The sequence below is a fragment of the Erinaceus europaeus genome, chromosome 16, assembly GCF_950295315.1.
Source record: "Erinaceus europaeus chromosome 16, mEriEur2.1, whole genome shotgun sequence".
In the NCBI taxonomy this organism is placed as follows: Eukaryota; Metazoa; Chordata; class Mammalia; order Eulipotyphla; family Erinaceidae; genus Erinaceus; species Erinaceus europaeus.
The window spans coordinates 10,499,987-10,520,458 of record NC_080177.1 but is presented as its reverse complement, the minus strand read 5'-3'; the positions used below and the strand labels follow the sequence as shown (position 1 = coordinate 10,520,458).

General features: G+C 42.4%; 1 protein-coding gene across 1 annotated transcript in view; it reads right to left on the bottom strand.

Annotated features, from left to right (window-relative positions):
• ALDH1A2 (aldehyde dehydrogenase 1 family member A2) overlaps positions 1–20,472 on the bottom strand; it is a 96,630-nt gene that overhangs the window by 22,971 nt on the left and 53,187 nt on the right. The window contains 3 exon segments of the mRNA XM_060174454.1: positions 16,733–16,846; positions 16,971–17,099; positions 19,277–19,341. Of these exon segments, the coding sequence (XP_060030437.1) occupies positions 16,733–16,846; positions 16,971–17,099; positions 19,277–19,341 (308 nt within the window).

Here is a 20,472-nt window from a genome sequence, read left to right as displayed (position 1 = left end):
GCCAAAGAGACTAAAAGGGTCCTGGTGGAAATGGGGTACATGACCCAGAGACCCTTCAAGGTAGAATATACAGTCTTGGTGACCAGGAAAGCCTGAGCTTCTTCAGAGTCTGTATCAGCTGACGAAAGGTCCCCAATCCCAGGGAGGTGACATCCACACACAGGTGGTGACAGAGGAAGGTCCTGCCTTGTTACCTGTCATCACACTGGAGCTGTCACTCCCCTTCCCTTCAGCAGGGCTCCCTAATCACAACCTGTACTCCTGATGCCTCCCCAGAAACTATTTCCAGAGAACCTGCTCTAACTGGCTACTGCTCGACTGGAAGCAGAAGTCACATTCTAGAAAATTCCAAGCCACACATCACCCAAACTGAAAGTTTTTCCTGTCTTGCTAGCCAGGTGTGTCTGGAACCCCAGTGAAGTTTGTCTGTTTTTTAACCTAAAAAGAAAGAAAGGAAGGAAGGAAGGAAGGAAGGAAGGAAAGAAGGAAGGAAGGATGGAAGGAAGGAAGAAAGAGAAAGAAAGAAAGAAAGAAAGACGCTAAATTTACACTTGACTCCTTGGACCCTTCTTGAGATCCTGTAATAGGACAAAGAATTAATTTCTTGGGCAATACTGAGTCCTTTGTGATTCAGAGAAAAGGCTCCAAAGCCTGGAGTTTTCATTTGTTTCTATAACTTATCAACTGTTTGACCTTGAAAACATTTAGTATCTCTAAATCCCAGCTCCCCTAGAAACAGGGCTGAAATACTATCTGCTTTAGAATTCTGTTGTCCTGAGGATTGAGTAATTACAGCTCCGTGGCTCGCAGCAACCAGCCTGGCAGAGAAGGGGCCCACACAAGTCAGCCTCAAGCTTTGAGAAACTGGGCCTCTCCTTGCATGTCTAATACAGGAAAACAGAGGCGGTGGTGCAACTGGTTAAGCACACATATTACCAGGCATAAGGAACCTGGGTTTGAGCCCCTGTTCCCCACCTGCATGGAGGATACTTCATGAGCAGTGAAGCAGGTGTGCAGGTCTCTCTTTCTCCCATCCAAGTACTAACCAGGCCGGACCCTGCTTAGTTTCTGAGATCAGACAAGATCGGGCGTGTTCAGGGTGGTGTGGCCACAGACAGGTCTCTCTTTCTACCTATATCTCCCCTTCCTTCTCAACTTCTCTCTGTCTCTATCTAATTAATTAATAAATAAAATACTTTTTAGAGAAAGAAAAAACAGAGAAGCGAGTGGAGCTAGCATAGAAGGCCTCCTCTCACGGCTCCCCAAAATTGTCAGGCTCCCCTATCTCCTCCCCCACCCATCACCCACCCCACCATCTTCACTTTTACTCATTAACCAGATTAAATGCCTTTGTGGTTTTGTTATTTTGCTTCAAGGCAGAGAAATTTGGAAAATATACTGTCCTTGTGAGGATATCTAATCTTCGGAGTGAAAAATAATCGTGTCTCTGGGAGAGGTAGAGTCAGAATCTTAGCTTGCAGAACAATGCTATCTATACTCAAGGGACAAAAAGGCAGAAATATCTGACCCTGAAGATTAACAGGCAAAAGCTGCCCCTGTCTGGCCAACTTGCTACCCTCCTTGGATGACAGGCTAGTAATAGTGCTGTTCTCATGCAAAAGTACTCTCCTTCCAGAAGAAAACACCCACATGGAGGTGAGGGGTGAGGAGCAAAGCAGCAATTTCAGTATTTCAGCAGCAAAGCCCAGGACTTGCATGCATGAGGCTTCAGGTTGAATCACCGGCATCACATGGGCCAGAGCTAAGCAGTGCACTGGTCTCTTCACTCACAGAAATAAGTACATATATTCTTGTTCACTTTTTAAACAAAGAAGTATGCACTAAAGAAAGGAGGGGCAGTGGCACACCAGGTTAAGCGCACATATTATGAAGCGCAAGAGCCCTCACAAGGATCCCAGTTTGAATCTCTGGCTCCCCACCTACGGGGGGTGGGTCGCTTTATAAGTGGTGAAGCAGATATGCAGGTGTCTATCTTTCTCTCTCCTTCTCTATCTTCCCTTCCCATCTCAATTTCTCTCTGTCCTATCCAAAAAAAGAAGAAAGAAGAAGGAGAAGAATAAGGAGAAAAAAAAGAAAGTTGAAAAAAATGGCCACAGGAGCAGTGGATTTGTAGTGCAAGCAGTGAGCCCCAGTGATAACCCTGGAAGCAAAAAAAAAAGGAAGGAAGGAGGAGGGAGGGAGGAAGGAAGGAGATGCCAGCCCTCTGTCCAGGCCAAAGAACAGAGCTCTCTGTGTCTGTCTCAGTTTTCAGTTTTTCTATCTAAATGAAAAAAAAAAAAAGTGCCCTAGACCAACGAAATCCCACATGCATGAGGTCCTGGTTCTACCATAAATACATAAATAAATAAATAGATAGATATGAACAAACTCAAGAATTAGATACCACTGATGTTACACATCACCAGTAGTCACCGGCTACCCTGTGACATACAAGACCAAAGACGGTAAGAAAGAAAAGAAGTGAGGGAGGGAACAAGGGAGGGAGGAGGAAAAAGGAGACAAGCCAGTGAAGAAGTCATGGCTTTGGCACATGGTGAGACAGTGAATCAGTGTTCAGGTTTGGCATGCAGACTCCATCATCACCCAGCATTCACCAAAACTGCTCTGTGGGTTGATGTCTTTTGCCACTAGAAATGCTACCCAGTGATTATTTTCCTGGCTGCTGCCAGTAGGTTTTAGGAGAAGAATCTACGTGTAATCAGCTTGTGTCCATAATTCACCAGCCTTGCCTCAGAAGGCAGGTTTGTGCTCAATTTATGCTTCAAAACCAATCTTGAATGAATAATGCCAATGCCCATCCTCTTCATCTCTGGAAAGAAGTCAAGTTTTAAGTGTAGTCTCAACAAACGACTGGAGATGCCAGGTCACGAGAGCTGCTGCCATCTGGGTTGGCCTCAAGGCAGGATACTCTGGAAACCCCAGAGTTCCCCAGTCTCTGGGTATGACACACATGCTGACAGTCCTCTTGTGCTAGTGCAGTGCTGGACATGGTCCTTCCCAGAGAGACACAGCCAGGGGGACCTCATGGCAACCCAGGTACTCAGCAAGTGTGGTTCTGCCTTACTCCTTGGGGGAAAAAAAAATCGGTCTAAGACTTAATGTGACATCTCAACAAATGAGATTCTGATTCTGCAGTCTACTGCTAAACTCAGTAGAACCATTCGGTTCTTACCCCTAGAACTGGGCAAAGAGAGAACAGTCTCCATTGCCTGTGGGACCAGGCATCAAAGATCCTCCCAGGATACTGTCAGCTAAAGTTCAGACCCTCTTTGGAGAATCTGTTACCAACCTGAACCGAGAATCAAAGCCAGAGAAAGAACACATCACACACATCAAACAAAGACCTGAGACTAACCAGCCCTTCTCAGGTGGAAAATTAGCAAGAAGCAGGATTTCCTGGAGGTAAAAGCCATGCCGGTCACACAAGCCCCTTCTCAGAAAGCTTGAGGACGATGTCTGCAAGAAGGTTCAGGTCCCTGCAATCTTGAGCCAATGAAGTAGGTGATCAGTAAGATAAAACAGACAGATGGTCAGTGTGAGAAACTTGATAGATCTCTTAAGCGAGGACAGATTCAACAAGAGAAAGGCACAGACAAGAATTCTGAATTCTGTTTATCCCATCTACTTCCATGTTTGGGAGCTACTCTTTGCCCTAATCCAGCTTTCTAGTCTTATTTTCAAATCTGACACAATCTCCCCCCAAGACAGTATTTTTAGACCACGTGCATGTTAGCTATCAAGCTCTGGCAAACATTACTAATGTCATAGGCCAGCTTGGAATGTTTAAAATAGACTTCCTAGCTTCTCATCACCAGAAGACCCCTAATTTCATCTGCTCTATTCCTGCCTTTGGGTTCCTGTTCACTAAACATTTTGTCCTCCTCTATATCTCACCACTTTTCAGCCAACAAGTTACAGTTGCTACTATGATTCCATCCTGACTTCGCTGGGCAGACGGCCTCACCAATGTGTCGCAGAATCCCACCTCTCCAGAGCCTTACCCAACTAGGGAAAGATAGAAATGGGCTGGGAGGTGTGGATCAACCTGCCGATATCCATGTCCAGAGGAGAAGCAACTACAGAAGCCAGAACTGTCACCTTCTGTACCTCATGAAGAATCATGGTCCATAATCCCAGAGAGGAATAAAGAATAAGAAAGCTTCTAGTGGAGGGGATGGGACAAGGAACTCTGGTGGTGGGAACTGTATGGAATTGTACTCCTGTTATCTTACAATTCTGTTAATCAGTATTAAATTACTAATAAGAAAACTGAAAGAATAAAGAATCATTTGATATTAATTAATTAAAAAATAATTTTAAGACATTTTTTTCTCCAACCAGAAGATATTTTATAGTCTACTCTTATTAACCCCATGTCCTCTAGCTCACAGCCTCATTCAGAACCATATCCCAGTGTATGAACTAGAGTTTAGTCCAGAGGCATCAGAAGAACCCAAGGAATCCAAACCCTGGCCTGGTGACAGAAGAACCTTCCTTTGGGAAAGTCAACCCACCTCTCTGGGCTTCCATTTCTTCATCTACAGAGTGAAGACCAGAGCTGGGTTATTCCCCTGTCCCTTAGTGCTCCAGCGTTTTAAAGGAAGTCACAGGAGCACCGGGATACATGGAGTCCTGCTTAGTCTCGAAGCCCCTCTGTAACGCTGCAATTCACTTGTGATAGAGCAGAGGCAGCGTTTCATCAAGGCTCCAGAGCAGTTCCGAGCGCTAGAAGAAGCAGGGTCTTTGGCCGGTCTGCTGCTCAGCTCAGTGTGAAGGAGCAACTGACAGTGCTGCTCTCGTGTGGCCGTATGCTTTGGACTCCCACCAGATCTCTATCCCCCCAGCAAACAGGGCCAAGTGGGGGACGGGGCGGATGCCCGGGGCTTCCACAGGCATAATGGAATGGGGCTGATTCTCAGCATGAATGTTGGCCCCACATCAGCCCTGACTCCCACTGGTGTTCTGAATAGGCTTCAAGATTGATATCAGGAGGATCCCTGGAAGAGCTGGAATGTGCCAGAAGCTTGTTGACAGCAAAGCAACAGGGCAGGAAAGTATGACTTGAAGCTTCAAAGGGAAATAATCTGCAACAGAGGAGCAAGGGGAGCATGCAAGTTCTCCTGAAGCCTCTTTGTCCATCTCACTCCTGGAACAGTTTCTAAGGCTAGGTACATTTTTCAAAAAAACTTAATGAACTTACTATTCACATTAGGATGAGTGCCAGGGAAGGTACACTGCACCAAAGCAAAAGGACTCTGGGAAAGGAAGACAGGAAGGGGGGCTGGGGGGAAGTTGGGGCTCTGGTGCATGATGGTGGAGAAGGAGCCACGTTGGGGGGAGAGGGTTTTGCAGGCACTTATCATGGGGAGATGAGAAATTGTTCTCATGTGCTAATAACTGTACTGTAAACCATTAACTCCCCCTCCCACCACCATCAATACTCAAGTAGAGGTTGGATCAGTACAGTAGAAAAGGAAGAAAGTCATTCATTCATACCCTTCAGAGATCCTGGCACATCAAACTGGTGTCTAGGATTCAAATGGTGGGGGCCAGGTGGTGAGGCAACTGGTTGAGTGCATGTGTTGCCATACACAAGGCCAGGTTAAAATCTCTGCTCCTCACATGCAGGGTGGAAGCTTTGTGAGCTTTGAAGTGGGTCTGCAAGTGTCTCTCTCCCTATCTCTCCCTCTCCTTTTAATTTCTCTCTGTCCTATCAAATAAAGAAAGAAGAGTGGAAAAAATGGAAATCAGGAGTTATTGATTCATCATACAGGCACCGAGCCCCAGTGATAACTTTGGTGGCAAAAATAAAATAAAAGATTCAAGTGGTGATGAGCGGACTCACACAACCTTCAGAAAAGGCCCATCAGCTATCTTAAGAGATAATAACCACCTTGACTTCATCCTGACTTCCCCAGGGAAGAGAACTTTACCAATGTCTCCTGGAACCTCACTTCTCCAGAGCCCTACCCCTAGTAGGGAAAGATAGAAACAGGCTGGGGCTATGGATCTGCCTGTCATGTCCAGAGAAGAAGCAATTATAGAAGCCAGACCTTCCACCTTCTGCACCCCATAAAGAATTCTGATCCATCCTCCCAGAGGGATAAAGAATAGGGAAGCTTCCAGTGGAAGGGATGGGACACCGAACTCTGGTGCTGGGAACTGTGTGGAATTGTACCCATTATCCTACAATCTTGTTAATTATTATTAAGGGACTAATTTTAACGAGAGAAAGAGAGAACTAATAACCACAGGGGAGCAGGTCACTTCCCCCACCTGCAAAGAGGGGTGAGGATGCCCAGCAGGGAGAGCTGAGCTGACTCTTTGCTCCATAGAGAGAGAGGGTGTCTTCCTCTGGCATGGTGCTTCTCTCTGACTTAGGAAATGAAAGGAGAACCCCGGCTGCGGAGCCAGAGTCAGTGATAATACAGCTGTGAGCTACAAACACTGGCTTGGCACGAAGCAATCGGACTCTCCTGTAGTTTGCTTTGATGCTGCCTCTATGGTCACGTTGACTAATGATGAACTCATCGTTTGTTCATTTAGCGGAGCCAAGAAAACAGCGTCCTCAGCACAATGCAAACTGTTTTCCTGAGCTTTATGGAGACTGTTTATTGACTCTGTGCTTCTAAGAGGCCCTTTATATCTACTTATTAAAGATTTACAGGTATCACTTATGTATTTAGCTGCATAAAGAGAAAGTAATCCTATCTTTAGTCTAACCAATGCTGTTTGCTTTTTAAAGGGCGTTGAGTTAAATGGACAGCAGCCATCTCTAATAAATGCTTCTAGCTGGCTCATACGTGTCATGTTAGAATAAGACATTATCTATCTATCTATCAGCTAGCTACAAAGATTTGCACTTGAGATGCTCACAACATCTTTTATTTGTAATAATAACTAGAAATAATGCATTTTCCCATCAACATCTGAATGAACAAAAACAAGTGGGTTTTAATGTCAGTAGAAGGAATGAAACGATGAAGACTAGAATGGACATAAATGAAAGAAAATAAAAAACAAATACATAGAAAGAAAATGAAACCAAGCACTAGTTCTTCATAGGGTAAGCCAAATGGAAAAACCTTCGCTAAGTTAACAAAGGAGAAGAAAAAGAAAATCCTAAAAAGTAGGGTCAGAAACAAAAGGGGGACCGGTGCAAGGATCCCAGTTTGAGCCCTCGGCTCCCCAACTACAGGGGGATCGCTTCATGGGTAGTGAAGCAGGTCTGCAGGTGTCTGTCTTTCTCTCCCCTTCTCTGTCTTCCCTTCCTCTCTTGATTTCTCTCTGTCCTATCCAACAACAGCAATAACAACAATAATAATAACAACAACAAGGTCAACAAAAATGGGGAAAAAAATGGCCTCCAGGAGCAGTGGATTCGTAGTGCAGGCACCGAGTCCCAGTGATAACCCTGGAGGCAAAAAGAAAAAAGAAATAAAAGGACAGACATTTTTAACAGATATCACAGAAATAGCAAGGGTCTTCAGATACTACTGTGAATCACTTTGCTCCCCTATGCTGGATAACGGAGAAGAAATGAACAGATTTCTTAGAGTCTTACAGCCTTGTAAGACTGCACTGGAGGAAATAGAAAGCCTGAATAGACTAACTACAAGAAAAGAAATTGAACACTAATCAAAATTTCCCTCAAAACAAAAGCTGAAGACCTGATAAAAGCTGAAAAAAGACAACGAGCCAGTATCCCTGACTAGTAAGAGCTGTAAACGGAATGGGAAGGGGGAGAAACTAACAAAAAAAATAGACAAACACTTTTGTAAAGGGTAGGAGAGATAGTATAATGGGAATACAAAAAATATTTTCATGCTTGAGGCTCTAAGGTACCCAGTTTAATCCTCAGCACTGCAGTAAGTTAGAGCTGAGCAGTGGTCTAGTCTCAGGTCTGTCTGCCTATCTATTCATCCATCCATCTGTCTATCTATATCTATATCTCTCATTAAAATTAAAAACCTATATATATAAAATAAGTATATAAAATAAAATATAAATATATAAAATAAAAATATAAAAATATAAAATATATATATATATATATATATGTCCCTAGGTTCGGGTTGAGAATTTTTTCAGGCCCCTATAACGGTGAAATGAGAAATTGTACTCATGTGTCAACAAGCAAACTGTAAGCTATTAACTCCCCAATAAAAGGGTAGAAAAAGAAATTGTAAAGTCTTTATAAAAACCCATAAAACAAACAAAAGGGAAGTGAAACTTCTGGCAGAGAGCAGGAATTCACTTTCAACTGACATGTTGTTTTTCAACTGGAAGTCCGGTTTTCTGATATGGAGCCAGCACCTCATTTAATAGTAATCACTTTTAGTATGAAGACTATATTTGGAATTTATTATTATTATTTTAAAGCAGTGATTTCCTGGGATTTTTTTTTTTTTAGACAACATAAAAGATGCTCTGACACAAGGTTCCTCCTAGCTTTCATTTTTAGGAAGGCAATAATGAATATTTTATTTCCCTTTCAGATACTCTGAGGAACTGCAATAAATCAAGCCAAGATAACACACAATAAAAGTCTGTACTTCTAAATGCAGAATTCTCTGGAGAGGTGTCTGCTGGTCCTATAGTCCTTAGATCAGAGTGACTATCAGCCATTCTGCTCAGTCGCTACCTGTGCCTCCAATAACCTGGGCAGAAATGAACTTGGTCCCAGTGTATGAGGGAGCAATGTCATCTGAAGATAGAAAGACAGTGTATGCAAAGTAAGGATAAGAGAAAACCCAACATTGCCCTTGACCCTCCTTGCACACTTCTATGATCTTTAATAGCAAGTACTTTGAAACAACAGAGTCATAGGCCCAGCGTCATTTGGGTCTTGAGGAAATCAGTAATGTCTCAGCACTCTCCTGTGCCAATGACTAATGATCTTAGGGACAAGAAAGAAAGAAAGAAAGAAAGAAAGAAAGAAAGAAAGAAAGAAAGAAAGGCAGAAAGCAGAGAGAGTGAAAGAGACCAGATGACTGTACTGAAATGAAGTTTCTTCAGTGCAGTGGGGGCCAGGCTCGAATCTGGATTGAGCACAGGTCAAAGTAACACCCAAGTGAGCTATTTCAGCAGCCATCAATTTTCATTTCCATAATAGACCTTTAAGTCTGAATTAGTATGACGTCTGCAGCTTGAGAGTAGAAAGGTCTGTGAACACTAGAGTCAGCTGACATGCCCAGAGATACAAGAACTGCCTTTGCTCCCAGCAGGCAGCACCGACAACTTCACCTTCTATTTCACACCCCAGCTAAATATGTATCCAGCTTTTGGGAAGTGCTGGTCCTTCATATAAGTCATGGGAAATGATGCTGAGCACTGAGCCATGCCAGCATTTGCTGATCATCTGCCAGTATACTGTGCCCCAGTATGGTTCCGTAGCCCCCATGTCCACTTGGTCGGGTCCAAATTATATTCCTCCATGAGGATCATTTCTGGAACCATCCGTTCCACCCCGGTTCCATGGCTGCCAGTTCTTAGCAACATCGCCCCGCCAGATATTCGTCGGGATGCGGCATCATCTAAGTTCATTTCCCACGTCTACGCTCGACCGGACCTGCCAATATACGCGGATATCTTCGCCCACCCTGTCCAACGCTTGACGTCTCGTCACCCAATCTGGTCCCCTACGCCTACACTGAACTTCTCTGTTCCAGACTCTTGGAAACAGAGTTGGCAGTCAGCTGAGGTCAAGAACAAACACCTCATCACAGACCCCTGCAAGCGTCAACCCGGCTTTGACCTAGCACGTTATGATTGGGCCCTCCTCAATCGCTATCGAACAGGCCATGGCCGGTGCGCCGCTATGTTCCATCGCTGGGGAGCCAGAGACGACCCGAACTGCCCCTGCGGCTACAGACAGACTATGACCCACATAGTCAACGACTGCCACCTCTCCAGATTCAAAGGAGGTCTCGAAACTTTACATCAGGCTCAACCTGATGCTGTTGACTGGCTACAGAAGAAGGGCAAACGCTAGAAGAAGAAGATCTGCCAGTAGCAAGGGTCCCCATGCTGGTGTCCCTTTTCTCCAAGTCCTGTGGTGGTTTGGGTTTTGACCACTTCAACTTCATTTTCTCCAAATACAAAGGAACATGGAGCCAGGCTTTTCTCAGTTGTGAATATTAACAACTGTGGAATTAAGGCGTATTATCACCTTTTTTAAAAAATGTTATTATTCAAGCAGCTATTCATTTAAATTTAAATGAATGAATGACATTTTTTTCCTGAAAGCACATTTGTAAATCATATAAAGCAAGTGAATTAAAGTTCTAGCCTTGATATTAGAGTCCACGTTGAAAACTGGCCCATTTTTAAAGTGAAATGACAGAGAGAAATTTTCCTCCCCCACATGCACATTTACACATTATTTTTGCTAAATATTCACAAACTAACCCCCCCCCCCCGGGGCTCTCTAAGGTCTAGTGTAGTACTTGGCATTTAATAAGTACTCACTAAATGTCTGTGGAATTGACTTAAGATACCTTGGGTTTGAAATTCTACGTAGGGCTTGGGTGGTGGCTCACGTGGTAAAGGACATACATTACCATGAATGAGGACCTTGGTTCAAGTCCCTGGTCCCCCCTCTGTAGAGGTGAAGCTTCCTGAATGATAGGGCAGTGCTGAAGGCGTTTCTCCTTCTCTCTGTCTCTCCCTATCTCTCACTCTCTATAAAAGATGGCCAGGGGACTGGGCAGTGGCACAACTGGTTTAGAGTATAGTATTATGTGCAAGGACCCAGGTTCAAATCCCTGCTCCCCCACCTGCAGCGACTTCACAAGCACTGAAGCAGGTCTGCAGGCAGTTGCCTAACTTTCTCTCTCCCTCTCTCCCTCCCCTCCCCTCTCAATTTCTCTGTCTTATAGGATAAAATGTTTAGAAAAAAGAAAAAGAAAAAGAAAAAAATGGCTGCCAGGAGCACAGTAGATTCATAGTGCTGGCACCATGCTCCAGTGTCTGGAAGCAAATTTTTTTTTAAAAAAAAAGGCCACTAGGAACAGTGAAGTCATAAAGGCACCTAGCCCAAGTGGTAACTCAACTCTGGTGAAAACAAAAAAAGCCATAAAGTGTCAGAAGGAAGAGTTAAAACACATCCAAAGAGATTTAAGGAGGCTAAAGATGCAAGGCTTAACTAAACTTGAGGGAGAAGACTAAGGACAGTGTCTATAACCTTTCAGAATAACATACTTCTGCCCACCTTTTCTTAAAAAAAAAAAAAGCTTCAAATTTATGTTTTGTTTTGATTTGATTTATTTTGGAAAGAGACAAAGGGAAATTAAGAGGAAAGGGGGAGAGGAAGAAAAAGAGAGAAGGAAAAAGAGACCTGCAGCACTACTTCGCCACCCGTGAAGCTTCTCCCCAACAGTTGGGGACCAGGGACTCGAACCTGGGTCCTTGCGCATGGTAATGTGTGGTGCTCAACCAGACATGCCACCGCCTGTCCCTCCCTGCCACACACCAATTATTAAAGCAAGTTTGCCCCGCTGAGAGGTTTACTCTCTTAAGTATTCCCTTAGGTGTGCCATTCCTTATTTTTATTAGCTTTCTTCTCCTGTGCGATGTAGCAATGTGATCTGGAGTGCGGGTTTAGGGTTTGACTCTCAGAACTTACTAGCAAGTGACCACACCCGCCACACTCTGCTCACCTGTGTACCTCCCACAATTGCTGTGAAGATGCAATTAGGTGATGTATAGAAACAACTAACAGGGGAGTTGGGCAGTAGCACACCGGGTTAAGCGCACGTGGCGCAAAGCACAAAACTGTCATAAGGATCCCAGTTCGAGCTCCCGGCTCCCCACCTGCAGGGGAGTCGCTTCACAAGCGGTGAAGCAGGTCTGCAGGTGTCTGTCTTTCTCTCCCCCTCTCTGTCTTCCCCTCCTCTCTCCATTTCTCTCTGTCCTATCCAACAATGACAACAATAATAACTACAACAATAAAAAATCAACAAGGGCAACACAAAAAGGGAATAAATATTAAAAAAAAAAAAGAAACAACTAACAGGAGTTGGTACACTCCTGTTAACACTCCTGTCCAAAGTGGGAAAAAAGGATTTTACAGCCTTTTACAACTGCCTTCATCTGTTTTTAATTACTGTTATTGTTGTTATAGCTGTTGTTGTTATTGGATAGGACAGAGAGAAATGGAGAGAGGAGGGGAAGACAGAGAGGGGGAGAGACAGACACTTGCAGACCTGCTTCGCCGCTTATGAAGGGACCCCCCTGCAGGTGGGGAGCCGGGGGCACAAACTGGGGTCCTTACATTTTGCACCATGTGCGTTTAACCCACTGTGCTACCGCCTGACCCCCCTTCGTTTATTTTTAAGATTTGTCCATGTTGTAGTATGTAATATTTCTTTTTTTTTATTTTAATTAATTTTTTTTTTTACATAGAGGCAGAAACTGAGAAGGGAGGGAGAGATAGGGAGAGAAACACAGAAAGACACCTGCAGCCCTGTTTCACCAGTTGTGAAAGCTTCCCCCCTGCAGGTGGGAATCAGGGGCTTGAACCAGGGTCCTTGTGGACTGTAATGTGTGCTCTCGGTCAGGTGCACAGAGACGACCCGAACTGCCCCTGCGGCTCCAGACAGACTATGACCCACATAGTCAACGACTGCCACCTCTCCAGATTCAAAGGAGGTCTCGAAACTTTACATCAGGCTCAACCTGACGCTGTTGACTGGCTACGGAAGAAGGGCAAACGCTAGAAGAAGAAGTCAGGTGCACCACCGCCTGGTTCCCCACTCCTTTTATTTTGCCTCCAGGGTTATTGCTGGAGGGCTCAGTGCCAGAACTATGAATCCACTGCTCCTGGGTGGCTTATTTATTTATTTATTTATTTATTTATTTATTTTTAATAGGCTAGGGCAGAGAGAAATTGAGAAGGGGGAGATAGAGAGGCAGAAAGAAAGGTAGACACCTGCAGACCTGCTTCACTGCTTGTGAAGTGACCCCCCTGCAGGTGGGGAGCCGGGGGCTCGAACCCAGATCCTTTCGCTGGTCCCTGAACTTTCTACTATGAGTGATTCACTTGGTACACTACCCCCCGACCCCCATATGGAAGATTTCTTTAGAAAGATTCATGTTTATGACCGGATAATTACCTACTGTATTGCTATGTTTATACTATTTTGTGCTCATCGACTTATCATTTGTTGGTGGATAATGAGGTCACTTCCACATCGGGAAGTTCAGAATAATGGCGGCAAACACTTGTGTGTACTTTGCTGTTAGGTTTTTCTCAGATGTTTTTTTTTTTTTCTCTAGTGATGGAGATAATTTAAACCCATGAATAACCCATTAAGTTATTCAATCTTATCAATGACAAAACAACAAAAGGATATAGGAAACTACATATTGCACGTGACATTGTATTTATATGAGATTCTCAAATGGGGGGAGTAGGGCGGTAGCGCAGTGGGTTAAGCGCACATGGCACGAAGCACAAGGACCAGAGTAAGGATCCCAGTTCCAGCCCCCGGCTCCCCACCTGCAGGGGAGTCGCTTCACAAGCGGTGAAGCAGGTCTGCAGGTGTCTATCTTTCTCTCCCCTCTCTGTCTTCCCTTCCTCTCTCCATTTCTCTCTGTCCTACCCAACAATGACTACATCAATAACAACAACAATAACTACAACAATGATAAAAAATAAGGGCAACAAAAGGGAATATATATACAACAAAAGGGAATATATATATATATATATATATATATATATATAACAAAAGGGAATTTATATATATATATATATACAACAAAAGGGAATATATATATATATATACAACAAAACGGAATATATATATATATATACACAACAAAAGGGAATATATATATATATATATATATATATTCTCAAATGGGAAAAATGAGTCATTTGTCGTTGCTCAGGGAGCAAGTATAAGCCACAAGGAGGCATAGACGATTGTTTGGAGATACTGGAATATTCTGTATCATGGTTTGGCTAAGGGTACAAGACTGAGTACAAGTGGCAGGCAAGAAGGTACGTTTTATTGTATCAGATCATGCCTACATTAAGTCTTTTCAGAAGTTTAGCAAAATATCTTAAATGACAAAAACGGAGGTTGGTATCAAAGTAGCCTAGAAAATAAGCACTTATTTTAGACCAAAACATCCTTGAAAGAAAAATGATAAATGCCTAGAAATTAATCAAGGCATGCCTAAGACCTAGCTGATGACACTAACGATAAACTTTACAAGAACAAATAGAGATCTGTATCAAGTTGCTAGATAAGTCAATATTGTAGAGAAGCACTCACCCCAGGGTAATATAAACATGTAATGTAATGCCTGTCAAAAGTCCAAGGACAGTTTTGGGGAGGAAGACAAGGTACTTAAAAAATTGATTTGAAATTTTATCTGACAGAATGGTTAAGAATACGCCAAATAAAAACCAATTAAAAAGGGTATCTTACAACACATAGACCTAAGTGTTTTTGCAGACACTTATCACAGGGAGATGAGAAATGGAACCCATGTGTCCACAACAACTGTGCTGTGAACTATTAATCGCCCTCCAATAAATGATACAGGGAAAAACTAAAGGCAACTAAGAGACACATAAAACAGAAAGTCTTGTAATTAAAGTGATTTGTACTAAAGAAATAAAGACAAATATAATTTTGAGGTTTTGGTGTTTTTTTTTTCCAGTTCCTGGATCTTTGGTAGATGTGATTTCACCAATCCTGAGTCTGCTTTTTCATTATTTTTTATTCTATAGCGTGGTGGAAGACAACATAGCACCATTTCACTATCCACACAGGTTCTCTGGGGTCGTGGAACGTCTATGTCCCACGGCTCAACCCCAAGATCTTACTCATGGGAAGATGCAAACTCTACCAGATGAGTTTTCTCCTGAAACTCTAAAAGTTTTGAGTTCTCAAACAAAAGCAAGCCCGTGGAGAAATTTCTCATATACTGCTATGCTGTGTTCTAAAGAGCTGCAAAGGGAATTACTTCATAGCGTAACTGAACATTTGTTTACAAAGAAGGAAACTTAGGCCTCCCCTTGTCTGTATGCATGAAAAGAAATTTCAATCAGATTAAAGATTTAGACAAAAGCAAGACTATACAGGCACTGAAAGAAACCGTTAAGAACCACTTGGATAATCTTAACGGGGGCTCCTTAAGGATGACAGGGAAGACAGAAGTCATTAAGAAAAAGACTGAAAGACACACATACACACACACACACACACACACACACACACACACACACACACACACACACACACACCTAAGATCTGTTTAAAATTTAATGATTTTTAAAACAAAACTCTTTCCATAAAATGAAAAAGCAAAGAACTGAGACCACTTGCAAATCCCTTAAGACAGAGAAAATTGAACATCCTTTACATATAATGAGATCCTAAAAATTAAGTAATCATACTGCCACATTCTTGGTAACAAGAGTCAAGATACAAATATCATTTTCTTTTGCAATTTTATTCCTAAGACATATTCAGCAAAATCCCTAATATGCATGTGTGTGTAGGAAAAAATATATTTTGGACCTCCAAGGCTTTTTATTTCAATGGTCTGAGTAATGGGAGAAAAAAAGTGAAGAAAAAAAGAAGATGCAGTGCATATGAATTGATTATTAAAAAAGTAAACAGGAGTTGGGCGGTAGAGCAGTGGGTTAAGCGCATGTGGCACGAAGCACAAGGACTGGCTTAGAGCTTTGGACCCATAAACTTTGATTGGTGAAGACTAAAATTTGAATTTTATACATATTTTACTTATCACAAAACATTAACCTTTTAATTTCTTTAAACAACCTCGTCTCTGTCTCTATCCAATAATAAATGAAAATATCGGTCATCTCTATTGTCTGGACCAAAGATATCTTGGGACAACACTTTGTAAGAAATATCTCTAAGCAGATGTATGACTTTGTAGAAGACATTGTTACATCATGGACCACACTTAACCTATAATCTAGATATCATCTGGTCTGTGAGTTATGATTTGCTTTTGTGTTTTGACAAGGTTGTTTAAAGAAATTAAAAGGTTACTGTTTTATGGTAAGTAAAAACTGTATAAAATTCAAATTTTGGTCTTCACCAATCAAAGTTTATGGGTCCATAGCTATGCTGAGTTGAAATCTGACCAATGGCAGATAAAAAAAATTATTCAGAAATAAAGTTATTATTTATGAATAAGCCAAATAAAAAATGGGTTTGTATTCGGCTTATTCACCTCACAGAGGCATGCCTGGTCACCGGAAAATCTACAACTCCTACTGGATTTTAATTTAATCTATTTTTTTCAACCACAGCACTGCTCAGCTCTGGCTTATGGTGGTATTGGGGGCTGAATCTAGAACTACGAAGCTTTGGGCTTAGAAAGTCTTTTTGCATAACCACTGTGCTATTTCCCCAGTCCTACCTGACTTTTAAGAGAAAAAGGTTTGTTGAATCTGCCTCTCTGGCTGCTTACAGGGCAGAGTAAGTTGCCTCTATAGGATCTGATGGAATGATGAGATGAGGACACGTTTCCATTTCAACTTCCAGCAGAGAGACTAGACTCCCCTCCAGCTCTCCCACTTGCTTTCTGCCATAATTGCCCTTATTCAAGGAGGTGTCTAGAGCCCCCCAGACTATAGGTTCCATCTTGAGTTTGCTTCCATATCCTCCACATTACTGCTAAGACTGACCCTCCACTGCTGGTTTCTTGGGTACCTTACCTCGGTGGAGCCCGTGAAGGCAATCTTGTCTATGCCCACATGAGACGCTATTGCTGCCCCAGCTGTTGGCCCATATCCTGGCAAAATATTGATGACTCCTGGTGGAAAGCCAGCCTAACAAAACAGAAGGGGAGGAAATGAGGCTCGTGAGAGCAAAAGGAGCTCATTGACCAGGATGCACTCCAGTTGGCCCCAAGCGTAAGGGCTGAGGGAGTCCCAGCCAGTCTGGTTCCCTTACCTCCTTGATGAGGGCTCCCATGTAGAGTGCGCTAAGTGGCGTTTGTTCTGCGGGCTTGATAACGATTGTATTGCCACAGCAAAGAGCTGGAGCAATTTTCCAGGCAAACATCAGCAGGGGGAAGTTCCACTAAAAGGCAAAAACTCAGAGGTTGATAGATGGAAACATATCCCTTCGCTGCTTTCTTTTCAAGCTATGACTTCTCAGGTTTCTTCAACAAGTCCTCAACATAAATCCTGTTCACCACAAAAATATAGACGTTTGCATTTTTTTAAATTACTTCATTGAGAACAGAAAAGGGCCAGCCTTGAAACTCATTCCCTTTCCCTCTGTTCAGCAAAGTGCTCTGTTCCAACCAAGAGAAAGCCCATGGTAAAAAGGGAGTCTTGACTTGTTTGCATTTTTTTTTCAATGTTGGTATTATTTATTTATTTTTTTCCAAATTAGACTTTGGTTCCAGTAAGTCCTTGGAATGAATGTTTTTATTTTCTTGTATTTGGGGGTTTTGACACCCAGGATTTTCATACTACCATGAAGTCCCTTGAATGTGGAAGAAACAGGAGAAAAATTCCAGCTGGGAATCATATTTCAATCAATGTGTCTTTCAGGGTACATTTTTTTCCTCTTTTAACATACACGCGTTGTTAACGAACACATGACCACAAAAAATTAAAGTGCACTCACTGGTGAGTATGTAAATATTTTACTTTGTCTCCCCAACACATTGGAAAGCAAGCTGATGGAGACTATAAAATACATGTCTCTAACCATGAGGCCTGAAATAGTTTTTAACTGATTTTAAAAGGATATTAAGTTTATATTGTTATAAGGGAAGGCTTGAGCCGGCTGGTCTTATCAGGTGTCATTGATAATTTCATTACAAGGGAAAACAGAAATCCCCATCTCCTGACCAAGATGAGTTCCTGCCTGCAGCATCTCAGCTGCCACCCTTGAAAGATGCTCATGGACCCTGGCAAGCTTGCAAAAATATACAAGTGTCGTGTCTTCACCAAACACTCAATTTCTTCCCCTCTTAGTTGTTTATATATGTGGGAGTCCACAGTGATGTTTTAATTCCATCTACAGTGTATAAATCTTGGGGCACAGTAATTGAGTCAGGCTGGCTGACAAGCGACTCTTGTCCTGTCAGGGAAAGATGTCACTGGCCGCAGCATGAGGAAGGGCAAGGGGAGAAGGATCCTGAAGTTAAGGTGACAGGATCCAAGGAGCAAACCAGATTTCTCACTCTCAGTTTTCACCTTCTAAGAAAGTTCACAGTTACCCGGAGTTTTTAGATAATTAAAAAAAATATTACTACTATTCAAAAACCTTCTAAAATATCTTCTTTAATAAGAGACAGAGACAGAGACAGAGACAGAGAGAGAGAGAGAGAGAGACAGGCCAACCACAGCACTACTCAGCTCTGGCTTATGGTGATGCGGGGAATTGAACCTGAGACCTCAGAGTCTCAGGCACTAAAGTCTTTTGTATAATCACTATCCTGTCTTTCCAACCCCTCAAAATATTTGATTCTTCCCCCACCAACAAAGCCAGATATGATCGTCAATTATTCCCCTATATTCTGAAAAAAAAAATCTTGTCTATACCGTAAAAGTCTAATACAAGACTCCCCAGAAATCCTTGCAGAAGGATTAGAGCTATTGGGAGATTTGATAAGCTTCTGTATAGTGCCGAGGCTGTGTATCAGAGAGAGCAGGGGAGGAGAAGGCCAGACAGTGTCGAATGTTCCAATGCAAACACTGAGCCTCCATATTTCCCACTACGTGGCCCACAACAGCCCGGCATGGTTTCAATTATGTCCATGACATTAATGGTACCGCTGTGTCTTCTATAGTCTTCCATTTAGATTCTTCTTTTTCTCTTCTCTTTCTTTTTTGAAAAGAAAGAATGGACTTAAAAGACCATATAAAAATGATATTCCTGGAAAGATGGTGAGTCAGTTCTAAATAAATAAATAAATAAAATAAACAAGCAAATATAACAAAATGTGCTATTTCCATAAGCAGAATGAACAGCATAACCAAGGGCCAGTTACTCAGACACTCTGCTTGGATTCTGCTTGTTCTAAGCATGAGAATTCCATGACTTGAGCACTCAGCTCCTGGTAACATAGCTGAAACCCTATTAACCTGTTCAAATAAGCATTTGCAGGGAGGCTGTTAAACATATGTCAACAACATGAGCTTAGGGTCCCCCACCTCCCCCAGTAATGGAAAACACACCACAGAAGTCCATGTTTTCTGTGGCTCTCAGACAACCAGTTCAAAAGAAAAGAAATGGGACACTCACTGGATGATCTGTCCACACACTCCAACGGGTTCGTGTCTTGTGAAGGTGAAGTAGTCGCCATCTGAAAGAAAGAAAAGTGGTCACTCTCTGTAATATCAGGTTAGAAGGAGGAGAAAAGAGCAGATGGAGAACTTTGCTGGCAGAAAACGAAACAAAAATAAAATAAAATAAAATAAAATAAAAAAATGAAAAACCATTCTACTTAAGTCAGCCACACATAAAAGCTGCGAGACATGATTCCCAAAAGTAAGAATGTCCATGAATTGTCCTCAAGGGCAAAAAAGAAGAGTTGACAGAACTAGAAAAAGTCATTGGAGAGGAGAGTTCCTTGGGCAGACGGGGGACCAGAAACTGAAAAATACTAAATACCATATTTTATACTAATATCAAAATGGTGCTTCTGTGAAGGTCAGTGGTCACCTCAAGAATTGGGTAGTGGCGCACTTGGCTAGGCACACATGTTACAATGCATAAGGATGCAGGTTCAAGCCCCTACTTCCCACCTACAGGGGGAAAAACTTGCAAGAAGGGAAGCAATGTTGCAGGGGCTTCTCTGACTCTGTCCCCCCCCCCTTTCTCTTTCCTCTAATTTTCTTTCTGTATCTATAAAATAGATAGACATACAGACAAGTAAGCAATGCTGTCAAATATGGCCTGGGATATTATACAGTGGGTAGAATACCAGATTTGCATGCACAAAATCTTAAGTTCTACCCTCAAAATCAAATATACCAGAGTGATGCTCTGGTTTTGTTTCTCCCTCTCTCATTAATAAATAATTAAAGAAAAATGATGCTGGGACTGGAGAAGCAGAAAAATGTGCTGGAGAACAAAACCTTAATGTCCGAGGACCCAGACTGCTATGACCGCCGTAAAGCAGAGCTGAGTGGTGCTTTTTTCTCTCCTTCTGTGGCTCTTTCTCATAATTAAAAAACTAGTAATAATGCTGAAAAGATATCTAATACATCTCTACACAACTGTACTTTTTTTTTTTTTTTTTTTTTTTACATTTTGATCTTTTCAAATCACCCTTTAGAGAAGCTACACAGTTCCTATGTCCACCAAAATGTCATTTTCCTCCAGACTCAAACCCTGGGATTTCTCAAACTTACTCATTTCAGTCAACCTAACAAAGCAAAATGTCAGAGCTGTTTTGATTTGTGTTTAACAAAAATGCTGGAGGTCAGTAGCT